Source organism: Silurus meridionalis, chromosome 12 (genome assembly GCF_014805685.1).
Source record: "Silurus meridionalis isolate SWU-2019-XX chromosome 12, ASM1480568v1, whole genome shotgun sequence".
Taxonomy (NCBI): domain Eukaryota; kingdom Metazoa; phylum Chordata; class Actinopteri; order Siluriformes; family Siluridae; genus Silurus; species Silurus meridionalis.
Window position 1 is genome coordinate 21,859,962 of NC_060895.1, and position 20,514 is coordinate 21,880,475.

Here is a 20,514-nt window from a genome sequence, read left to right on the forward strand (position 1 = left end):
CATCTATAAGGGTGACTGTGAAGGGTACAACTCAGGAATAATACAGTTTAATACAGTGGCTTAGGACTAAAATCACAGGGGGGGTCAGAGCACAGGGTCCACCATGATACAGCATCCCTAAAGCACTGAGGGTTAAAGACCTTGCTCAAGGGCCCTGAGAGTGGTGATACCAGAGCTTGAACCCCTGACATTCAGATCAGTAACTCAGAGCCTTAACCACTGAGCTACAACCTCCCCAATTTGTTGCTTATTTCTTGACCAATGATGTGTTGTTAAGCCCAAACACTGCCATATTAGGCATGGACGATTATTTTGCACGTGTGTTCATCTTGGTCCTGTTCATACCACATATTTCTAATCAAATTCGGTCAGAACGTGTTCTGGTTGCATGGCTAATCACAGAATAATATGAATGCAATTGTTCTGATGCATTACAGTGTCCATAGTGACAACATACAGTGTGTTTTAGTTGATCGGGTGATGATGTTTGGAAAGAGGTATTTATTGGACATGAATAGAAGGAGTCTCCAGTGTTAGTGCTTTGTAACAGACAGAGGTAAAGTGCTATTTTCCCTGTCTTACATATTGAGACGGTAATAGTTGTATTGTACTCTAATTGTTTTACTTTTGAAAAATGCCATCTAGTGTGTTTCTATGTCTTGAAAAGCTTTTATGTATGGAAAAGTCCAATACTCAACCCATGGACAAAAACAGCACATTGGTAAATGGAACTGCTTTATGTAAAGGTATGTATACCCTTACTAACAATGCTCAATAGAGTCAATACACACAATTGCATTTTCACAAAAAAAGACCACTAAATACCTAAAATCAGTTTACCCATAAGCCAAATGGATTACATAATACATCAGCTTTAATAACAGCTTTTATATCGCATTCAAGAAAACACCACGTTTTAATTTTAGAGCTGATCGTTTATGGTTGATGGCCGACCTTGCCGTAACTCCGGCTGTGGTCTGGAGTCTCCGCTGTATGTTTCACTGCTCTCACTGTAATGAGACGATTAGTGCGATATGCAGCGTCTGCTCGCCATCTGGCTCGTAATGTACGCTGACATCATGCGGCCTCTATGGCTCAGTAGTAAAAATATGAGAGGGGAATTTCAATATCATGTGCCACAGACTCTTTGGGCTTGGACTTTTTATGGCATCATCGCAATTTTTTCGCCATTAGCATAGCTGGGCGATTCGAAACACGTGGCTGAGTGGTAACACGTTGTGACACCGAGTGAGGCTTTCCAGCCAAAGAATGTGCTGTTAATACGGATAACGGCACCATCCCACACATGGTAAATCACTTTTCCAAAATAAACACTGTAAAATGAAGTCATTTAGATGATTTGCTTTCCAACTTCCCAACATAGCCACCATGGCGACCGCTTGGTTATCAGCGATAACCATCAAATTGTGTTTTTCCACAGGGCTATTAGGAGTGCTTTATTTAAAGAGTCTCTACGTTACTCTACAACACTGCATACTGCTAGACTTTTGTTTATTGTTGTGTCAAATTATTGTGGTGCGTATGATTTGGTCTGTACATTGACCAAAAAAAATAATTCACAGTTTCTATTTTTAAACCGTTTAGTCTTCACATGTAAAACAGAAGTGAACAATTGTTAGTGCAAGCTTTTATGATTTTGTTTAATTCCTATTCATTTCTCTGACATACAAGATTTGAAAAAATGCGTTAAATGCATTCAAAATTCGTTTTTTATACGTTATATTAACATAAGTGCACCGTACAGGCAAACAAATTTATATGCTATATGTATATAAAATGACAGATGCAACATAATGGTACAATACTGAAATTCATCATACTTTTTTCCAACGTACAAAAAGGAGCATACATTCGCCTGCCACGCGAAATGTAAATATTTTGATATGTTTCGTCGTATTGTTAAAGTCATCGTAAGATCGAAAAAAATAAAATGTTGTAACTTGGGGACCATCTGCATATTCTCCAACCAAAATATCATCCTTTAAACCCTGGGTTAATAATTCAGACTAATGCTCAGTTTGAGTACTTGACACACATCTTCGTTGCTGTTGTTGTGTAAACCGTCCGGCGTTCAGGCCACACAGTTACAGCGGGAGTCTGAAAGTGAGAAGTGTCAACGTGCCATAATGTACCTTTGTGCCACATTGCTATGCAACCTCAGGGTCATGTGAGACAGCAACATGAGCCCAAAATGGAATCCCAGAAAGTCCAGTCGAGATTTTTGCAGCTGCTCCCCTCGGGCCACATCGCGCCACACCAAATATCCCAGATCGCCATAACAGTAACAATGCTCTGGTATGTCACCCCCCACACGTGTAAACTGTACCTCACACCGAGCCAGTGCACTGAGATAGGCCTATAAATGGTGGATACATGATCATGCATTCTCTAAACTCCAGACACATAGACACCTGTCCCTGTCTATCTATACTAACCCAGACATGAGCCAGAGACCAGAGAACAGCAAGAAAAAGGGTATGGGTTCACCAAGGCAAGGGTTATAAAACAAAGAACATTTTACAGTATGTTTTCAATTTTGGAGCTTGTTTCCATCCTGAGATCACCATCATCCAAACAATTTAATTGTACAACAGAAAGCTCAATCGCTCTTCACCTCACACCATGTATGTAATGTGATTAAACACATTGTCAGACACATTGCTTCTCCTGTCGCTTACAGATAAACTAGTTGTGAGAAAATAACACAGAGGAGTCATCTAACTGTGGTTTCAGGTTTCTAATACACTCATGTGAAAGCTTCTCCCTGAACCCAACCCATCAACATAATGGTTTATATGGTATGGTAAGGCCAGTTGTCACAAAACATCTGTAAGCACAGCTCTTCGGAGTTAAAGAAAGCAAGAAAGCCAGTTCTTACCTGCTCCACAGTGCCTTCTCTTTGCGGACATCTACAAAACAAGAGACAGAACAAGTACTTGGTTAAGTTCGATGGTCTGTATATCCTTACTACAGTCATGGTTATGGATTATCATGTCGCATTTTAATCGCAATTAATCACACGATTGTGATGAGTTAACATGCAATGAATCGCAACTTCTAAAAGTACCTTCAAGTAATACTTTTCAAGTTTTTAATAGTTTAGAAGTTTTAAAAATTATTATTATTAGTGAAACCATATTCAACACAGTGCATGAAAACTAGACATGTTTCAAAGGTCATAGATGTTTTGATATGTTTTGATTTGATTTGAGACTTGGTGCATCAGTACAACAAATGATTCAAAATGATTTTTAAATTGAGTTTTTTATATCTGAGTAATAAAAGAACGTAAATATGTGAATAAATGTTACATTTAATGTTTTAGTTTTGCCTCTTTTATATTTATTGTTTTTCTTTTTAATAAAAATTGTCAAACGGCACTGTTTTTTGACACTGCATTCATTGCACGTTAATAAAATTAGTGCAGTTAAAAAGAATTTGCATTAATGCGTAATTAATGCGTTAATTTTTACAGCACAAATCTGCACAAAAAGTCTTTTTGCCCTTTCATCAGCAAATTATATACAAATCTTAATTTGTGTAACAACAGTGTCTTTCCCTAGTGAAGGGCTAAAAGGTGTCCCCCAAGCGTGGCATCAAAGCGATTAAATATTTGATCCAAAACTACTTGAATGACCGATTCACTGTTAAGTAGTGCAACGTCAGAGGGTCTCTCCTGCCTCGTTGTGTTTCTTATATTTTATATACAAAAAAGCACGTTCAAGTGTGGAACAATTTTCAAGCCATTCTTAATTTGCATACCGTTCTTCACTGAACTTTTTACCATCCGATGATTAAAATGAAATTACTGCTTGAAATAATAGCTTGACCTTAATAAATTTTTGCAGACATTTTTAGTCCGTGCACCGGATCTTGCTCAGGATGCTCGCTGTCCGTGTAGGCTTGGCTAACCGCTCCAAATTTCCGCAGGGCTTAAACAGTGACACTTGACTGCTCAATACCATCAGCAATATATCTTTACTTATCCAGCGTATTGGGACGCCATGCCATTTAGTCCAAACGATCATCTAGTTTACTCAAATTTTCATACCAACAACGATAAACTAATGCACAAAATAGACGCAACCTATTGCTTTATTTGCTTTATTTGTCTCCAACATGGAGACAAACAATTTATATGGTTAAACAGTATTTTCATGGTGAAATCTGAAAATCCACGATAGCAATATAGGAGGGTCCCCCTTGTCCCCCCTAATGTCACCAATGTTTATATATGTATATACAGTATTTCACAAAAGTGAGTACACCCCTCAAATTTCAGCAACCATTTTAGTGTATCTTCTCATGGGACAATACAATAAAAATACATATTTTAAAGGCTATATTTTAGAGTATCAATGTGCAGCTTCAGACATGTCCATTTCTTTAGGTTTTTCTCAGTAAATGTTTTCCATAAATGTATCTTGTATCTCCTCCCCTAATATGAATACATCCTTTTCAGTTTGCTGAAAAAAGAAACCGGTGACTTTTTTAACCCCCCAAAAAAAGATGGGAAGCAAATATTTACACTAAACTATACAGCCCATGCGATTTTCCGTTTCAACCAGTGGTGCAATATGTACACAAGCCCTGGACAATTTTTCTAGGATATATTACAGCACACATGCAACTTGTCTTAAATGCACTTCTTTTTTACTTGGGTGTAGCTAATTTAATAACAGGGGATATAAAGGTAACCAAAAATTGAACTCAAAGCAAATACATGAATTTAGCTCTGGCAAGGTCTTTAAAGTGGTGCAACAGAACAGAGTTTACATTATCACCAAGAGAAAGCAAATAAAATCCAGCAATTCATGATTGGGAGTCCAAGAAAGCAAAATTGGCCACGCTTTCTGAGTGGCATAAGTAAATCAGAGAGGAAAATATGCCAAGATAATGCTTCATTATCACAAAATATTAGATATTCACAATATGTCTATCCACACTTTAGTATCTTTGGAATAAAATACATCTCTCAGCCTTAAATTGATGTTTAACTTCACCTACACACCTACAGAGTGCATTAGATTTTAACTCTTTTAAAAAAATAGCAAAGACAATATGGGAACTGCATTTTCAATGGATTCATTACAATAGAGTTTTCAACACTAATATAGTATATATCTAATATAGAAATGTGAAAATGTATAGAATACTTATTGAATGTCTTTGAAAGAACTTATTATATAGATAGATTTGTATAGCTCATAGCTGAATTTGTCTTGCATATTCTAACATAAAATGTTTTGTTGTTGTTAGAATTATGCTCTGTCAGCACAAAATAATACATTTTGAATGACTGGGACTATTAAGCTGAAGCTTACAGAAAATCACAAGATTGAGTAAAAGAGACCACTGCAAACAGGAAAGGGCTTAGAGCCGATCCTTGATGCAGTCCAACCTCCACCTTGAACCAGTCTGTCGTTCCTACTGCACACTTCACTGCTGTCACACTGTCCTCATACACGCCCTGCACCACCCTCACATACTTCTCTGCCAAATCAGACTCCTTCATAGAATAAGAGGATAATCTAGGATATGCAATGAATTATATACAGGGTGTTTTCCACAAAGGGCCAGTGTGGGTGTAGGTTTTCTTTCCAACCGAGCAAGTCCACAACTAATTCTACTTGTTTAAATCTAAAGATTTTTATTCTCAATCAGGTGTGGCCCTTGATTGGTTGAAATAAGAATCTGCACCCACATCAGTAATAGTTCCATCATTGTCACTAAAATGACACAATAATATCTTTAAACTAGGATTAAATATAGTGTTCATTACAGATTGGGGAAGTGGTAGCTCAGCAGTTATGATGTTTGATTTCTGATCGAATGGTTGTAAGTTCAAATCCCAGCACCACCAAGCTGCCACTACTGGGCATCTAAACAAGGCCTATAACCCTCAATTGTTCAGGTGTATAAAATAAGCAAAATGTAAGTAGATCTGGACAAGGGTGTCTGCCAAATGCCATAATTTACACTACACTATCATCTGGTTATCCCATACTGGATGTTGGACAGAGTAGGATTTGGAGCCCATTGAAGCCGAGTGAGTGTAAAAGTCGGTCAGACTATACTAAATTCTTTTTAGATCCATGAGCTGTACATTTTAACACATATTAATAACAATCGACCACTACACTGCGTTTTCTTCCACAGTACTATAGATCAGTGAGCTGACCCCGGGCCTGCATGATTTAACATGCCCTTGGTCCAGTCCAGACAGCAAGTGCTACTTGTTTAGAGACGGGGTTTTGTTTCTAATCCATAGGAGTCCTGTTTTTCACCCGCAACCTGAAATCTTTATCCCTTTACTCAACTATCAAATCCCTGTAGGATTTGTAACCCTAGAGCAGCACACGCACATATTTACGTACAAGTCATGCGCAGAGGAATGTCCTGCGTTCACACCTTAAAAAAACACCTCTATGTTTTGACATTTTTACACTATAAGGGTATATTTTGTATTAATTTTAGATGGTTTACCCCCTTTTCTTTTAGGTAAGGTGACAAAATGAGATGAAAACAAATACAGTATAGATCAATCAAGTGCGTTTAGGACGAGTATGAGCCATAGATCCAGCAGAAAAGACAAGCAAATGGGTAAGGAACAATTGTAACAAGGGCAAGAATTCCTACTTTAATATCACCAGTGGTGGACAGTAATGAAGTAAATGTAATTTGTGACTGTTCTTAAGTAGTTTTTCTCGCATATCTGTACTTTACTGAAGTATTTCCATTTGGGAAAACTTCATTACATTACATTACAAAGTGAAATTGTATTTTTTACTAAATTACATGTTGTGAACTCTTTTTTATGAGTGAATAAAAACATAACTGGTCAAACACACAGCAATTCACCAATCAGGGTAGAACTTGTTTTGATTGCCGCTTGGTGTATCTACTTATTACAAACACACAGTTCAAGAACAGAAATAAATGATAAAGAAACTCCTGAATCTAATTTGACACAACAACCGTTGTCTTATTTGCATGATTTTTTTTGTATATAATTGTAATAGATATCAATCAGTGGTTGACACTTTAATATCATGCTATTAATATATTGCTGAAAGTAACATTAGAGTCTTTTCACATAAACTGAGTTGATTAAGAAAAGAGCCATGTGACAAAAATGATAATAGGAACATTATAGCCATAATAAATCATAGCACTTTGGATCATTAAGTACATCTGAAGGCTTTTGTACTTTTACTTATGTGAAAGTTTAAAGGGAGGAATATTACTTTTACTGTAGTAATTTTTTACATCCACTTTAACTCAAGTACATGGTTTGTTTACTTCGTCCCCCACTGAATATCACCCGCTAGATGAGGAAATATCAGTGGCCAAAGTGTTTATAAAACCGAGTGCAAAAGTTAGCATTCTCCACAGATCTGGGGTACATGCAACAAAGTGTAATTAATAAATGGTAGAAATCTTCATCATAACATTGCTTCCAGAATGTAATGTATAAAGCAAAAATGGCAGAAATAATGTTGTTATTTGACATAACACCTAACTACAAAATGTTTTTTGTCCAACCGTTGTACAAATCTGCATTTGACTGTGCAGTCGAGCGTGATATGTGTGAAAAAGGTTAAAAAATTCTTATTACATAAGCATCAGCGACTTGTGTGTTTACTTTCTCTCTGCTCTTATTCCCAATCACTGAAGAAACATTTTTTATGTGTGGAATTCCCCTCACAATTCACTTTTGTACTGTTGTATTTGGCTAGCTTGTCCATCTCACCAACCACACCAGAGATGCTTGAATAAATGCCTATGATGACATAACCTAAATCACAGAGCAAATATTCTCCCACCTGCAGTTTGTCATCTTGGTCCAGGCTGTTTGTCCTGATACTCAAAGCCAAAGTTAAATGGGGTAGAAGAAAATAAAAATATTTTGAAATTCTTACACCAAAAGTATGTGTAGGATTGTTTTAATCCCACTCCCACTTACTGCCAAAGAAGGTCTGATTAATCTAAACCCACTCCCAAAATAAATGTCACCAATTCTGCTTACTCTTACAGATCATTTTTTCCAACCACAAAAATTTGGACCAACCCCATCTACTCAAGGAGAAAGGTTGACAAATCCTACCCACTCCAGCAAAACTTTGGACCAATCCCTTAATCCTGCAGAAAGAAGAACCCATTCCAGCTGGTTCTGAAAAAATATTGTAATAATTGTTTAAATTAACTGTTATTTGTATAGTTCTTTTAGCAATGGACATTGTCTCAAAGCAGCTTTACAGAGATAAAGCAGTTGTAAAGTTGGATAAAGAAATGTATACGTTTAGTTCCTATAAATTTGTTCCTTATAACTGTATCTTTATACCCAATGAGTGAAATATTTCCGGAGACGGCAAGAAGAAACCTTGAAAGGAACCAGACTGAAAAATTAACCCGTCCTCATCCTTAGCACCAAATATCCAGGTTTATTTTTGCTGAGGTGTTCAGTGATGGGCACTTAAATGCAAAACTGTTAATGCAACCTGTGGTCCTGAGCCATTGTAGCAGACTATTGATATCACTTACAGTCCAAATCCATCCTTGAGTTACTCAGTAACTTCATAGATGTTAAGGCTGTTGAGGTGGAACCATCCCCAGATGCACATAGTGCTCTCCAATTGAAGATAGCTCCATCCAGAGATAGGAACAAGATTCAGGATAAATCAGGCAGATTCGAAAAGGAGAAGAGGACAGGAACACTGATCACTGGTACCTCAAAAACATGTGCTCGACATAAGAGAAATGATAAAACAATACTACCATTCCAATCTATGCACACCTGCCCCAGATAAAAGTTTAACCAATTAAACCCATGCCCACTGAAAGTTGGAACAATTCCACTAAAAGTGTTCCTGTAAACTTTCACTTGAGTAAAAGTACAAAAGATTTCATTTAATTTAATTTTCCAAAATGTGAAATGCAAATCCTGTCTGCAGTATGGCCTTTCTGCTGTAATTTATTTTGGGTTTTTTTTTTTTTCGTTTATTGTTTATTTGTACATTGTGGCTTTAAAATTGTATTAGGAATCATTTTACATTTTATGCACGTGCATGATTAAAATATCAGTTGACTATAAGTAAGACTTGAGAATTCTCAAAGATCAGTTTTCATCACCTTCTTTAAGAAGACGAAGCGCGAAATGGGCTCAAAAAACAGAATTTAAAGAAACCCTCAACATTTATTCTCTTTTCACTTTGTGGAAAAAAGCAAAAAATACACAAACCCCATTATTTTTTCCCGGGTATGAGCAAAGGTGGGAAGTAATGAAGTACAAATACTTATTTATTGTACTTAAGTAGATTTTTAAAGTACTTTACTTCACTATTTGTATTTCGTACAATTTTGTACTTTTTCACTTATTAAATTTGTAACACGAATATCTGTACTTTCTACTTTTACATCTTCAAAAAAAAACTTGTTACTTTTGTTTTAATCTATTTTGTGAAATGTCAAAAAAAAAATTCCCATTGCGTGCCATTATCGACATATTTCTTGTCATTGCGACTTTTTTAATTTACCACTGGTGTATCATTTCCTGGCTCTCACACACCACAGACTTAGACTAGCCTATGAAGCTAACAATGAGCAAGACAGACGGTAACAAGAAGTGTAGCTAACGTGGATGAGACAGAAGGAGTCAGTGATGTGAACATGACTGAGAACAGAGACATTCCTGATCACCTGATCATCATCATCTTTTCTCTGCTTGTGTTCTATATGGTGGATGTTTAACCTGAATACATTCATTAGGTAACAACGTTTGATGTTATTTTGTATTGTTATATTAATATGATGTGAGTTCCAGTTACCAGCGTGACACTAAAACATGTAGAAGTAACAGCTACTTTTTTACGTCAGAGCGCAAAATTCTTTACTTTAACTTAAGGTAGAAAGTGCAGTCAGAACTTTTACCGAAATCTTTTAAAACACGAGTATCTGTACTTTTGCTTGAGGTAAGGATGTGTGTTCTTTTGCCTTCTGCAGATTTTGCCCTCTTTCCGAAGATAAAGATCCAGTTCAAAGGTCGCAATTTTGACACCATTGTGGAGATCCAGTGCGAATCGCAGCAGGTGCTTGACACACTACAAAAATAAGACTTTCAGGACACATTCCAGAAGTAGGAGGAATGCTGGGAGAACTGTATTGCTGGGCAAGGGGACTCTGTACACAAGTGTGTACATGTAGGTAAGTAAATAACTTTTTTGTAAACAGAGCTAGTCTTGAAATATTTTATACCACATCATATGGTAATGTGAGGCCACTGTTTTTAATTGTCCTCCCATTCCTTGATTAAGGAAGGGATGTGCATGCTGATGTTGTCCTTCATAAATTTTGTCAGCCTCTGATTCCACATCTTGCTCTGAATTAATGAATGAATAAGTAGATGATGATTGTAAATAATTGTTTACGTCGTACCGGAATTTCCCCCCATAGTTGGATATGGGAAAAAGGTGGATACTGGGAATGACTGAATAATTGTGGTGAATGCATCACACATTGCCATACAAGTAGTATTTTCCTATTTTACCAAGCGTGGCCACGTCCTGAGCACATCTTATTCTTCTATTCCTGTCTATACTGTACAAGAGAAGGCAAATTGGTAATAGAAAAACAACTGATGGGAAAATAGATTGAAGACAGAGTGGGACAAAGCAATGGAAGTCAGAGATAATGCCACAGCAATCCATTGCCAGGCAAAACATCTCTGGGTGTGAAAAGGTGGCATTATGAAAACAAAAAAGAAAATCAGCATCAGGGTAATTGCTTGCATCCTGAATGTGGTGATTATACTGTATATGCAGATTTATACAGTAAAGTGGGGGAGATGGAAGCTTAGTGGTTTTAGCATTGGACTTTAGATCCAGTTAAAATCCCAACCACACCAAGCTGCCACTCCTGGGCCCCTGAGCAGGACCCTTAACCCCATCGCTGCTCAGTTGTATGAATAACATAAAAGTGTAAGTCACTCTGGATAAGATAAGATAAGATAAGATAAGATAAGATAAGATAAGATAAGATAAGATAAGATATACCTTTATTCGTCCCATGGTGGGGAAATGTCTGTGTTACAGCAGCAAAGAAACAGAAATGTGCAAATATAAAAAAAAGTAGAGGCATAATAAAAGTATATACATTACAGTGTATAAATACAAAAGAAAAAGACACCACCAATTAGTAGCTACGCTTTCAAACAAATTGCACATAGGTAATATTGCACGGTTTAAATTAGTTATTGTACATTTATTGCATAAATTTTTTTATTGTTATTATTAAGGGTAAATAAATGTAAATGTAAATACAATAGACAGAGTGGGGTTGTAAATGAGACAAGAAAATGAATGTTCGAGATCACGGGAAAACCAACCTAACACTGCCCACAGCATTTGTTATAAAGTGAACCCAGACGCTTTAGCCAACCCACATGTGGTCAAGAGAGACAATTCTTCATTTCCTCAGCCATGACAAGCATGTGAGCAAAGCTCTATATTTAGCTGCTGCTCAGCATTTTAAATTGAAACCTTTATAAATTCCCTACTTCATAGATCACCTTTAAACCTTTGGGTCCTGGTGTAAATGTAAGAGGCTACTGGAGCTCCTTTGACGGTTTGAAGGTTTGCTCAGGCTATTAGCTGAATCTCCATTTATCATACCACGATTTCTAGACAGCTGGGAAAGAGGTAGAACTAACCACCCAGAGGTTTGGAAAGGAATGCAGTCATGCACTAAACCCAAATGCAGAGCCTCGGTTCTGTTATGAGAGAAGACCTGGGGAAGACGTGTGGATAAGCACTTCTACAGAACTCTGAATCTTTCATTGTCACAGAGCTCTGCAGGTGAAATGAACTGGGAAAAATTTGTGTTTGTGGAGTTCAGTAGCCTGCACCTATATGCGGCTTATCCGATGACCTCAGGTTACATATTCAATCAGTATAAAAGAGGTTACCACTTTCAGGACAAGTTTTAGGCTCCCTGCCAGCACACTTGATGGCTGTGACAGAATCACATATCACAAAAACATGCCGGTACAGTATTCATGTCATGCTTTATGTACATAGGAGTGTACGCAATGTAAGAGATCCAGATCTTCAAGACATTTTGTCATGGATTATGTCCTTAGCATGCACATTCTCAAGTAGATGAATCGTCACGCTTTGTCTGTCAACACACAGCGCTACTCGGTTATCTGGTGTGTGTGTGTCCGTGTGTGTGTGTGTGTGTGTGTGTGTTTTTACAACACTTTCAAATTCTCCTGTACGTATAGGTAGCATTCATTTAAACCATAAGATCAGAGGAAAAAACTTTCCTTTTGTATGACTTTATGGCCAACATGCCTACACAGGATGGGCATCATAACTTTTTACACAGAAATCTCACATAGAAACATTGTGTGTTTCCCTGCCTTTTAAACTAAACCACTATAGAAGCAAACAAGTGCCAAAAATTAACATAGCCTTTTTTTGTTGTTGTTGTTTTTTTGAAAAAAACATACGTTAGTCAAATCTATCTGTCTTGGATAATTAATTTATTCAGCATTTTTCCTGAGGTAAAAAACACATACAATTTGTTTAAATACTGAATAAATTGACTAAATAAAGCACCTGACCTTTGAACATCAACTATAATGGAGTAGTTTTATAAGTGTAAAATATATATTTTTAATTATAGTTTAATGGATTTTGTATTAAAACTTAACCAAAGCAACAACAGAGCTGATCAGGATACAGCTGACACACACACACACACACACACACACACACACACACACAAGTTGCAAGTTGCAAGTTGATTGTAGTAGGGTTGAAAAGTGAATAAATATCCAGTTATTGCGCACAAGGGGCAAATCCCTGAGCATCACTGTTGAACAGTGGTGGGCAGTAACTTAGTGAATGTCATTTGTTACTGTACATAATTACATTTACATATTTGTAATTTACTGAGACTTTTACTTTAACATTATTACAATTTAAAGTCAGATCTCTTATTCTTTACTCAACTGCATGTTGTGAATCAGTCATTTCTTTTTATTTATGAACGGATAAAAACCTTAACTGGTCAAAAACGCATGAAGTCACAAATCAGGTTTGAGCGTTTGCCCTGTTATAAACTTTTTTTGATTGGCGTTTGGTGTATCTGCTTACACTAACATACAGTTCAGAGTCGGTTCAACAGCAAGCAGAAGATTCTGAGAAGAATAAATGTTGGAAGAAACTACAGAAATTCCAGAAACTTTCGAATAGTTAAAAAGAAGGTTTTTAGATAGCAATCATTTTTTTAATAGATTGTTGTGCTGAGAGTAACATTACTGTCTTTTCACATAAACTGAGTCGATTGAGCATGAGTGCAAAAAATGCTAATAGGGACATTATAGCCATAATAAATCATATTAATTTGGATACTTAAGTACATTTAAAAGCATATACTTTTGTATTTTTACTCAAGTGAAAGTTTAAAGGGAGGAGTTGTACTTTTATTGGAGTCATATTTTAAGTAGAGTGTATCTCTACTTTTACTCAACTACATGATTTGTGTACTTCATCCACCACTTCTGTTGTTGTACTCTCATATACAATCTTAAAGGTCTTGTGAAAATCATGTGAGACTGAAAACATAGTGAGTGAAATACAGTAATGGGAAAAAAATTAGATAAAACCGGAGAAAAGAGCTCAGCAGGTTGACCTTGCCACCCAGCAGTGTTTTATCACTTTGCAGGAGTGATGTTGGCCCCATGGCCCTCACTGAAGCTTAAACTCTGCTGAAGCAGAACAAATCCTGGCCTTCTGAGCTGCTCTTGGCTTTGTAATCAATCTCCATCCAGCTGAGCTGTTTTCCACTCCGCACTTATCCTACCCTACACACCTGCAGGTGGATTGAGAACTAACATACACAATCTGAAAATTCTGACACGGACCACCTGCTGGCCTCGAACTCTTAGGTTTCAACATGTAGGCAAACACTGAAGAATTAACATGCCTGGCTTTCACGTTTCTCCATACCAAATGTGAACATTAAACTGGCTGATTAATAAGTGTAAGAAAAAAACATCCTATACACACAAAGGAAAACAGGTTTTTGAGACGTCAATTCATGTACAAATGAATCACAGCAATCAGGAAGATCTTGAAAATGTGGGACAGCGGAACGGTCCAGTCACATTGACTTACTACTACCAGGTATTTGAAAAAGCTTGAGTGACTAAAAGGTTCCAAGTGCATAGAGACACCAATAAGGAAGCACTGCAGGTAAGATCCACGTTTGGTGCCACAACCGTAGACAACAATTCTACAGAGAGTAAAACCTCCTTAATCTGGCGACAACTTGGTGAAACGTAACGTCTCGGTCCAAATGTACAAGACAACAGAGCACATCCTTTACCAGATTCATTGATAATTAAATCCTGAGGTAATATAACTGCATGGTAAAAAAAAATAACCATGACAAACAAAGGTCTAAACAAATACAGATAAAAATCTAAAGAAAAAATATAACATTCATCATATTGTCCATGTCCCTTGAATGAATATAGTTATGCACAATCCATTGCCCTCATTGTATATAACCCCCTTTCCGTGTACTGTTTATTTATATTCATATTATTCATTCATTTGTCATTATTTCTTTATATCTATTATATAGCAAAGCCTTACCAACCTGTACATGTTTTATTGTGAATGTTTTACACTGCTACCAATGCACTACTGGTTAGATGCTAACTGGTTCTTATTGCCTTGTACTGTAACATGTGCAATGACAAAGTTGAATCTAATCTAATCTAATGTGACAACACTATTACATATAATTACAAAATTTGTATTATTGTTCTTTATGTATAAAGTGTAGCTTGAGAATCCCAGGTTTGATCCTGATCTTGGGTTACCATCTGCATGTTTCTTTCCTGTGGGTTTCTGCAGGGTTCTGTGGTTTCCTCCCACTTTCCTCCCTTAAGTATAACACTAGGTGGCCTGGCAAAAAAAAACTGGATGAGTTTGTGACTGGTGGCCCATGATGGACTGACTATCAAAAGTGTTCATTGTTTTCTGTGATAGACTCCAGATCCATCTCAAGCCTCACCTGCTTGTTTACTAATGTACATTTGGCAGATACCCTTGTTCTATTTATTTTTAATTATCCTATATATACAACTGAGAAGTTAAGGGTTAAGGGCCTTGCTTAAGGGGCCCCAAGAGGCAGCTTGGTGTTGGGATTTAAACTCACAACCTTCTGATCAGAAGTCCAACAACTTCATCACTGAGCTAGATTTGCTAAGTAAAGTGATCCATTTTCAGTCCAGTCATGGGTTCAAACTAACCTTTTAATGCAAATGATTCAGAAATGTTCCCAAATTATGACATTATAACATCATGACCGGTGAAGTGAATAACACTGATTATCTCTTCATCATGGCACCTGTTAGTGAGCACGATATATTAGGCAGCAAATGAACATTTTATCCTTAAAGTTGATTTGTTAGAAGCAAGAAAAATGGGCTTAAGGTTTTGATCAAGTTTGACAAGAGCCAAATTGTGCCCAAATTCTGAAGGTCTGCAGTGGTTAGTATTTATCAAAAGTGGTCCAAGAAAGGAACAGTTGTGAACCGGCGACAGGGTCATGGGTGGCCAAGGCTCATTCCGATCCAACAGACGAGCTCCTGTAGCTCAATATGCTGAAGAAATTAATGCTGGTAATGCTTGAAAGGTCATGACTGTTTTGGCAGCAAAACAGGGAACCAAAACAAAATTAGGCAGGTGGTCATAATGTTATAGCTGAACGGTGTATTTTACAATATTTTGATTATTTCCGTACATTCAGAGAATTTGTTTTCCTAAAATATACACTCCAACACTAACACCTAAATGCCACTGAAAAGAGGCAATCGTACCCTAAATTCCACAAACATTGGATGGCAAGCACTCGGCTTTGTGTAAAACTCGGTCATGTAAAGTAAATCAAGTTGAACTTCCAATTGGTGAAAAATCACTGCTCTGCCTTGAGAGTTTCAGATTTCTCATTTGTGAGTGGTGGACTCTATTCATTCCCTCCACAGGCTCTGGAGTTCTGTGACCTGCTAAGCTTCTCTGAGAACCAGGCTTCATTTTGTCCGAGGGCCTAAAGCCAAAATCATTCTATTACTCCCTCCAAGCCAATTACCTTGTTCAGCTGCCACACACAAATACAAACACACCCATACACATATACACACTGACATTCTCACACCAGTGGGCCTCCTCACATCGTTCCAGAAATCATTTGCCGTGTTCCCATGCATCAAATAGAAAAAAAAAGCCTACCTACATAGCAGTACCACACTGCTCAACTATTCCGGGATTAAACAAACACATCTGGCCTTGCTCTACAGCCGAACGGAAAAGAACAGAATTCCCACAGATATTGTACTCATTGAGACTCAGCGTTGCTCATCTGATCCAAGTGTTTTGGAAACAACATGGGGGAGAAGAGCTTTTGAAGCCTTTACACTGAAACAAAGTGACAAAAGGGGCTGGAAGTGAAGCAGCTGTAAACTCTGTAGCTTTGCTAATGGCCTAACCTTTACCCTTTTTCCCTGCCTGGAGGGACCGCCGGGAAACGACATCAGCGGAAAAACACAATATAACCAACACGAATACTGGATTTCTCTGTTTGCCGGAAACTGAGTGTGCACGATTCTGTGGTGCGTGACATTCCCACACAGACTGACTGACAGGGTTTACTGTACTTCCTGTTTTCTTATTATTATTATTATCATCAACAGCCATAAACTAAAATGTGTTTTGTACAGAATTTCATAAGTAGCCAGTTTTATTATTCAGTTTTATTATATATATATATATATATATATATATATATATATATATATATATATATATATATATATATAATTATTACCATATATATATATATATATATATATATATATATATATATATATATATATATATATATATTGCTATTTGCACTTCTGGTCTAATGAAACTGCATTTCATCGGCCCTGTAAGTTAATTGTGACTCTTAACAATGACAATAAAGGTGAATCTAATCTAATCTAATCTAATCTAATCTAAATATTGACTGGTGTCTCATTCATTTTCTGGAATCTCATTCAGGGTCGATGTGATCAGCCCATGTTTTAGTTTGAAATAAAACAGACCCAAGCTCAGACAGCTAATCCATACTGTATGCTAACAGCGAATTTAAGAATAAAAAAATGCCCAGATTAATTTTTTATATATTTTCATCTAAACAAATATTCTTTCAATAATCTTTATGGATTTTTAATCAGAGACATTAATCTGGTCCAAATTATTTATTTTATTAGCAGATTTAAAAAAAAAACATTCCTGTCCCCGTTTGGCTACATTGTGGTTAGGTCAGATTAAAAAAATCCCCAAGCTTAAATCAATCACTTAATGAAATGTCTCAACACCCTGAAGTTTCCTTACCTTAATATTTTTCCTGGACTGAACTAGAACATTGCATTGTTACGAAGCAAGTGAATCAATAAAGTTAAATCTAATCAAATTTAAACATGGACTGGTGTTTGGGACAAATTGGGTTGCAAACAATGTAATATTCTGCAATATGGACTATTGTATTCTGATTCTGGGTTTTGCATATTAATCTCTAATGTAGTAGAATACAAGATTTATTTTGTAATGAATCTCCAAGTAAATATACATATTCAAAACATTAGCATATTATTCATTCATTGGTGGGTTCCTATACTGCCTTTCAACTCACTGAAAACTCTACCTGAAAAGAGTGATGCATAATTGTGTTAATCCTTTAATCTGTCACCGCCACCACATCTATAAGCTCTGCTCATAGCTATATCTTTTATGCCAAAATATGCTGTGGTGGCTCAAACCCTTAACCCACCAAGCTGCCACTCTTACACCTTTGAGCTTAGTCCTGAAGACCCGAGGATCTCTATCATGACAGATTGTGTGCTCTGAGCCCTACTTTCTAGTAAACTGGGAGATAAACGTTTGCGAGTTTGTATGCGCTTTTTTATTCAACTTTCGGTACCAATTTGCTGTTATAATAACCTGTTATAATCGCCTTTATGCACTGTGATGGTGATTGGACTGATATGGTCACTTTTTAAACAATAACCCTCTGTGTTTATTTTCACAGTTGCACCTTATACAGTATTATTTGCAATATATAAGCACCTTTGCACTCCCATAATATGTTTATTGTATACACTTATGTATATTTGTATATTTATATATTTATATACATTGCTATTTGCACTTCTGGTTTTGGCCCTGAAATTTACTGACAATAAAGATGACCATAAAGTTGAATCTTAACAAATCTTCACTCTACTGGGAAGATGTTCCACTAGATTTTGGACTGTGCTTGTAAAGATTTGGGTGAGATTCATTCATCCACAAGGGTGTTAGTATAGTCAGGTACTGATGTAGGTGAGGAGAGGGTTCACATTCATCCCGTTTAATAGGGTTGAGCTCAGAGCTCTATAGCAGGTCACACAAGATCCTCCACACACTTCCAAGCCCATGTAAAGCAGGTCTTCATGGAGCTGGCTTTGTGCACAGGAGCATTGTCATGCTCAGGTCTCCTAGTTCAAGTGAAAGGGAAAATGTAATGCTACGGCATCCAAAGACATCATATACAATTGTGTGCCTCTAATTTTGTGGTAACAAAACGATGTAAAAGTCTAATAGTTTCGCTCGTAAAGTGCATCTGTGGCTTTGTCATGAAAATTATGTCTGTTGTTGAGCTTCCTTGCATTCAGGAAATTTGGGCTTGCTGTTTACACCAAATGCCTCTGCTTCTTCTATCCTGTTTTTTTATTAATAAGACATTGTCACTGCTAAGCATTAATAAAGAAAGTTTTATATATATATATATATATATATATATATATATATATATATATATATATATATATATATATATATATATATATAAAGCTAAATATAAAAAACTCTCGGGAGCAATCTATAAATCTGATTATTTATAATTCCTGATTTTTTCTTTCTTTTAATAAACACCATTTAATTCCATTAGCAAGAACAATGTCCTCCTGTGATAATGACCTGGCACACAAGTGCAAACTTATCACAGGAAAAATTAAAATACAGCACCAATCAACAAAGTATCCCTTCATCTTCATGCCAAAAAATTCAATCTAAACATCTTGAATGTGTTTCCGAGTGGGGTTTTACTTTAATAGACATCAATAGTCGGGAAGAGTAAATGTATATTGTGCATGAAATGCAATCCTCCATGCTTGCAAATACCAGATCTGGCGAACCCTTCAATACTCGCTAATGTAGAGTCTTGATCCGTTCACATGCGGAACACAAATTGCAAATACAGACCCGGCTTTGCATGACACGAGCTAAATGTTCCACCAGCTCTTTCCCTCCTATCCAAGCAGATAATATGCAGCCAAAGTGTATCCTCCGGCTGAACTTTCCAAACAGCGGTGCATCTGTAAATGACATTTAATTTCAAACAGCTGCTGCAGACAAGCAGTGGCCATTAATCTGCTTGTATGCTCACTTTGCAAAAATTCACCAACATATTTCCAAAATTAGGGTTCCAGCTCTGAAAACAGACATTGGTTCATCATCTAGATGAGCAGTAGAATGAATAGTATTCTGATAACAACTATCTAATTGGAAGGTTTTATGTTCAAATCACAGCAACAACAATGAAGTGAAGTGCACCTGAGGTTATGAGTTCAAATCCCAGGAACACTTGGACCACGAAGGAAGCCCCTAACGCCTAATTTTAATCACACTCTTGATGTCACCCAAATGAGGATGGGTTCCCTTTTGAGTCTGGTTCCTCTCAAGGTTTCTTTCTCATAACATCTATAGCGCTATAGAAATAAACTTGACTTGACTTGATTAATCCATCAAGAGGGGCTGCCAAATGCTATCAATGAAGATCCAGATCACAGATCAAAAAATGGCTTTGAAAGAATATGAACTAAAATCCAAACACTGGTGGCTTTAAACATTTACATTCGTTTCCTGTCGCTCCAGATTCATCCTCAGTGTTCACCAAACACCTTCTGTGAAGCCTTTACTCATAAATCATTACACTTCTGCTTATAACTCTAAGTCTCTTGGCTGAATCCTTGTCAGCATTTTACTGCGTAGGGAACAGAGAAAAGTGGTCGCTCAGTGGATGTCAGACTTCTGCCCCAAATGTTGTAGGTTTAAATCCCAACACTACCAATGTGTGGCTCCTTACATATTACACAATTATTATCGAATGAGACACTTGTTACAACATAATCATAATTTGTGCGGAGATTATTTATCGTATACAATTAATTTTAAGATTTAATAATGTTTATTTAAAAAAATGCTTATCATGATGTAATAATATTTTTAGTTTAGAATTATAAATGTGGGCGTTATAGAAACTGTTCAGATCTAAGAGTCTCATTTCTGGTCAATGTTAACATTCTGGATATGTGATATAAATGTAATAATATAA

General features: G+C 36.6%; 1 protein-coding gene across 1 annotated transcript in view; it reads right to left on the reverse strand.

Moving 5' to 3' along the window:
- Positions 1-20,514, reverse strand: part of stard13b (StAR-related lipid transfer (START) domain containing 13b) — a 120,541-nt gene that overhangs the window by 79,911 nt on the left and 20,116 nt on the right. The window contains 1 exon segment of the mRNA XM_046863206.1: positions 2,900-2,930. Coding sequence (XP_046719162.1) covers positions 2,900-2,930 — 31 coding nt within the window.